This window comes from Salmo salar, chromosome 03, assembly GCF_965601325.2.
Source record: "Salmo salar chromosome 03, fSalSal1, whole genome shotgun sequence".
Taxonomy (NCBI): Eukaryota; Metazoa; Chordata; class Actinopteri; order Salmoniformes; family Salmonidae; genus Salmo; species Salmo salar.
In genome coordinates, this window is record NC_138293.1 from 26,164,172 (window position 1) to 26,170,030 (window position 5,859).

The 5,859-nt window shown below is 40.8% G+C and overlaps 1 protein-coding gene across 1 annotated transcript; it reads right to left on the reverse strand.

The window, feature by feature from the left end:
- Window positions 1-1,392: 1,392 nt before the first annotated feature.
- On the reverse strand, window positions 1,393-4,878 carry LOC106599606 (transmembrane protein 53). Its single transcript, XM_014190900.3, has 3 exons — window positions 4,623-4,878; window positions 4,249-4,352; window positions 1,393-4,144 (listed from the first exon to the last, which is right to left on the reverse strand). Exons 1-3 carry the CDS (start codon window positions 4,738-4,740, stop codon window positions 3,446-3,448), a joined length of 921 nt encoding a protein of 306 aa, XP_014046375.1. The 5' UTR covers window positions 4,741-4,878; the 3' UTR covers window positions 1,393-3,445.
- Between the last annotated feature and the right edge of the window lie 981 nt (window positions 4,879-5,859).

Below are 5,859 nucleotides of genomic sequence, written 5' to 3' on the forward strand. Positions count from 1 at the left end.
ATTCGTGTCAGCTGATTGAGGCTATATGCAAAACCATTTTAACAAAGCATGTCATCAACATTTTTTGGTGTAATTAGAACAAATCCCCCCATTTATGCCCCATATCAACATTTTGAGAAAATAAGGCAGGAATATTAAGGTCGTCCAAGTTAAAGATAATAAATGTATACAAAATGAATGAACACACACACACACACACACACACACACACACACACACACACACACACACACACAGACTTTCATTAATTGGGAACACAATCCAAATGGTTATTCATGCTTGCTCTTCATCTCATTATTTTCATCCAGACATGTTGTCCAGCATTCTAACAGTACATTTACATTTTTCTATCTGTTGAATGAAAAGTTCAAACCTTAGAGTCAGTTAGGTTTAAATCAGGTCAGCAGGAAGTGTCTGCATCACTGTCAAACATTTCCAAAACAACCATTTGGCAACAGCCATGCAGCCACCCAACCCAAGCCAAGGGAACAAAAAGGATAGGATGCACTCCAATAAGCGATGTTCATCTGTCTCTGCAGATATATAAACTTTTCCCTTCTCATTTTCCTTCGAGTGGCTCTAAATGATGTATGAAGTGCGAGGGTGAGCCTTCTGGAGAGACAAATGCCAATGACTCGCTCCAAAATGTCAAACATGACAGTCAGAGACATTCAATAATCATATCTGCCTGACCAACTCAGAGCCCTGCTCTTCAAACTATTGCTGATGTCTGGTGAGGCAAAAGCTGAGTATATCTGCCTTGAGGTAACATATCTCTCTTTAGACAAGGCCAAAGGTAGCCACGCACAATCTGCAGTGCTAGGTTGAGTGGAAGAGGATATAAATATAAAAATTAAAGTCAGAAATAATACCTACAAATGACCTTTTGTGTGATGCAAAATGTACTATTTCAGCATAAAGTAAATATGAATGCTACACTGCATTAGCACAACTGAGACATGTTATTTAATTGTAATCAAGTGTTTAAAGCGGCAATCAGCAGTTGAAACAATAACAAAGCGCCTCTCCACCCATTTTGATAAAAAGCAGAAGGATGAGGCTGGAAAAATGTAACCACTATCAAACTCATAGACAGAGCTAAGGATGCAAGGACTGACAATCCATGATGAACATAGTTTCAACCATGTTTTGAGGCTATACAGTTTTTTTGCATTTACTTTGTTTACAAACATTGGAGTAAAACAAGCTTACATTTTGGGTTCTGATGGGGTATGACAGTTCTTGAGTTCACAAGCTCATGAGGCATTTATAAGTTATATTCTTCAAGAATCAATAGGTGCATATCATTCATTTATAATTTGAAAAACAGATGTAGCAACTACTGATTTCCCCTTTAAACCTATCATTAAATAACAAAACAAAAAAATCATGTAAGGGCCAGGGCAAACTTTAATAGTCAATTTTCCAAAGTAATCTACGGTTCCACATTTTTAACCATGTTTAATACGCACATTCATTCGTAGTCAATCACATTCTCTTGAAAACATCAACAAGTGGATTAAAGATTTAAGATTCACAATAGTACCAATCAAACTTTCCCATGCTCGCAATTTGGTTATCACCTGTATAATTTTGATTTGTTGTCTTCAACTCCTAAAACTTAAGCATTTGAAATAAGGTGTCAAGTGGAGCTGCAGATTTCCTAGTACAGATTTATACACTACCGTTCAAAAGTTTGGGGGAACTTAGAAATGTCATTGTTTCTGAAAGAAAAGCACATTTTTTTGTCCAATAAAATATAAAATAGATCAGAAATATAGTGTAGACATTGTTAATGTTCTAAATGACTATTGTTGCTTGAAACGGCTTATTTTTAAAAACACAAACAGTGTAGCTATTCCCTCCACAAGGCAATCAAACAAGCTAAGCGTCAGTATAGAGACAAAGTAGTCGCAATTCAACGGCTCAGACACGAGAGGTATGTGGCAGGGTCTACAGTCAATCACGGACTACAAAAAGAAAACCAGCCCCGTCGCAGAACCCGATGTCTTGCTCCCAGACAAACTAAACAACTTCTTTGCTCGCTTTGAGGACAATACAGTGCCACCGTCATGGCCCGCTACCAAAACCTGCGGACTCTCCTTCACCGCAGCCAACGTGAGTAAAACATTTAAACGTGTTAACCCTCGCAAGGCTGCCAGCCCAGACGGCATCCCTAGCTACGTCCTCAGAGCATGCGCAGACCAGCTGGCTGGTGTGTTTACAGACATATTCAATCAATCCCTATTGTTCCTGTTCCCAAGAAAGCTAAGGTAACTGAGCTAAACAACTATCGCCCCGTAGCACTCACTTCCACCATCATGAAGTGCTTTGAGAGACTAGTCAAGGATCATATCACCTCCACCCTACCTGACACCCTAGACCCACTCCAATTTGCTTACCGCCCCAATAGGTCCACAGACGACGCAATTGCAATCACACTGCCCTAACCCATCTGGACAAGAGGAATACCTATGTAAGAATGCTGTTCATCGACTACAGCTCAGCATTTAACACCATAGTACCCTCCAAACTCGTCATTAAGCTTGAGACCCTGGGTCTCGACCCCGCCCTGTGCAACTGGGTTCTGGACTTTGACGGGCCGTCCCCAGGTGGTGATCTCCAACCCGCTGATCCTCAACACTGGGGCCCCACAAGGGTGCGTTCTCAGCCCTCTCCTGTACTCCCTGTTCACCCATGACTGCGTGGCCATGCACGCCTCCAACTCAATCATCAGGTTTGCAGACGACACTACAGTGGTAGGCTTGATTACCAACGACGAGACGGCCTACAGGGAGGAAGTGAGGGCCCTCGGAGTGTGGTGTCAGGAAAATAACCTCACACTCAACGTCAACAAAACAAAGGAGATGATCGTGGACTTCAGGAAACAGCAGAGGGAGCACCCCCCTATCCACGTCGACGAGACAGTAGTGGAGAAGGTGGAAGGTTTTAAATTCCTCTGCATACACATCACAGACAAACTGAAATGGTGCACCCACACAGACAGCGAATTATAAGTTAAATAATCTGTATGTAAACAATTGTTGGAAAAATTACTTGTGTCATGCACAGAGTAGATGTCCTAACTGACTTGCCAAAACTATAGTTTGTTAACAAGAAATTTGTGGAGTGGTTGAAAAACAAGTTTTAATGACTCCAACCTTAAGTGTATGTAAACTTCCGACTTTAACTGTATATAGTAATTCCATAAAATATTTGCCATTTCCAGCTACAATGGTAATTTACAACATTAACAATGTCTACACTGTGTTTCAGATCAATTTTATGTTATTTTAATGGCCTGAAAAAAATTGCTTTTCTTTCAAAAACGAGGACATTTCTATGTGACCCCAAACTTTTGAACAGTAGTGTACATGTGCAACACAGTATAATCACAAAAACATAAGTGCCATAGACTTTTGAGAAATGTTACGGTAGTGTGCTTTCAATGCTGGATCAAGTATCGCTTTTTTGTGTGGGTCCCTTCTGAATCCTTCATGCAGTTGGTCAGGAAAGCAAGGCATCGCTTGGAGTACTCCTCTGGAAAGTCACGGAAATGGCTCACATGGGCAGGGGTTTTGAAGTCAAAACTTTCAACAGACACACCTTTCTCCTTTAGAGCCTTGACCATGAGCTCAACATCACTGTACCGAATCACTCGATCAGCTCTGGAGTACAGGTACAGCTGTGGCCAGGTAGGAGGGCGCTCCCGGACGGCATCGTAGTGGTTCTTGTGGATATACTTGGTCACAGGGTATAGAACCACCCTAAGCAGGAAAACTGTTACAGCAAACAGTGCCAAGAGAACATACCTCAACATCACATTGATTTCAGGTCCCAGAGTGGCTGTAAGAGCCCGTAATGCCCCTCTCACATTTCCACTGCCTGGGGCACTGTCCACCACAGCCCCAACTATACAGAGGGTGCTGAACTGTTTATGACTGTGCAAGAGCTCAACAATGTAGCGGTAAAGCATGAATCCCCCGTTGCTGAACACATGGAAAAATATGGGACTGTTTTCCACCTCGTAATCATAGAGTATCTCAAGCAGTTTGTGGGCAGTGTTACTCAGCTCCTTGTAGCCAAAAGATTCAGAGACGAATACTGTCTTTAAGGGTGCTGTGTAGCAAATAGTGACACAACCCTGGAACAAAAAGTGGGGAAAGGTAAGTCACACATTAATGAAGTAGATTAATAATTTATTGAAATGACAGGAATCATTAACCACCACAATAGTTTAACTCCAACCTGTTCGTTATAAATTGACCTGTACTTGGCAAGATGTTTGTCTCTGCATCCAGCCCATCCCAGCAGTATGACAACTGGTTCTTTTGTTCCATGCCAGTGTCTATCTGAAAGGAGAGAAAGAAAAACTGTTATCTGATTAGTAAATTAGCTACCTACCTAACCAGGCCAACTAACTTAGCTAGCTAACGTTAGCAAGCAGCCTTTGAGTTTGTCCAATTCAACTGTCACTGAATTATGGACAAACGTGCCAGAGCCAACGTTGACTAAATAGCTCATGACATGGCTCTGGGTGAATCTCAGGTGACAGATAACTTAGCTAGATGCGTGTCGTTAGCTAGCTAGCATAGCAAGGCAATCGATAACAAATTGCTCACCCGAGACCAATGCATCTGGAAACACAATGTTGTAGTCCACGCCATCATTTGCCATTTTGTAGCCGGTTATAATCTCTCTTTCAGCTTTGCTATACGATTCAGGTTTACTCCCCGCCATTCACAACTCGCTACGTAAGTCAATGGGTTACAGTGTTGCCAACAAATTTTCAGCGTAAATTGCTACAGTCAGGTTGATTTGTTGCTAAAAGTTGCTAAATGACGTTGTGATGTCATTGCGTGATAACGTAAAACTGCGTCATTATGTAGAATACGCAATAACGTTACTCAAATTGACTGGCCATCTCGACAAAAAATATGATTTGACATTTGTTCATGTACAAACTCCCACTCTTTTCTGTACAATTTTGATTGAGACATGTTGATTGATGTTGTAAGTTCTGTTCAAGATCAAACATGTATTCACTGGGTTTGGCTCATCGAACCCGTACTACTGATGCAGCAGTCAGCCAACAATGATTTGTTATTTGCTGAAATTGCTGCTGGTGACGTCACTCACAATGCACTTTTGCAGCCAGGCACGTGTGTTGTGACTGTGTGTGACAGAGAAAATTGTTTTTGTTTCATTTAGAGGGAAAATGCGCGCATTTTAGCGTTTGAGTCACTTTTCAAAAGTTGCTAAAAGTTCAAAATACATTTTTAAATGTTGCTAGGTGCTGTTTGAAAATAAAAGTTGCCAGGGTAATCTGAAAAATTGATAAATCTAGCAACAAAATTGATAAATTGGCATCACTGATGGGTTGTAGTTCGTTCATTCGTTCTCGTTTCCTTCACGAGACATTCAGTTCCATGTTCCTCCATGAGATGGCGTACAATGTCCATATTAGAGTTGTCAAGCTTCTGTAGAAAAACAAATCTAATATTTCACTCAGAATAACATGGGAATTATTTGACATCATTACGCAGTCTGTGGAATAACAATTGATTATGTTATTACTTTATTTAATTGGAACAAAATCGATGTACCAAATTATGTGATTAGTGTTGTAGTAGAGTGACATGTGAAATAACTGTAGACTAGAGTCAATGCATAGTAGAGGTAAATTAGTATTCACAACTGGTAAAATGATTATATACTTTCAAACTTGTATCAATATTCGAGCTAACACAGTAGATAATAAAATACTGTACATTACACACCACCCCATCATAAAGAAAAACAGTGTCGCATGCTCGTCCGTGAATGGAAGCTTCAGCTGTCAATCTGGACGTAAAAGGC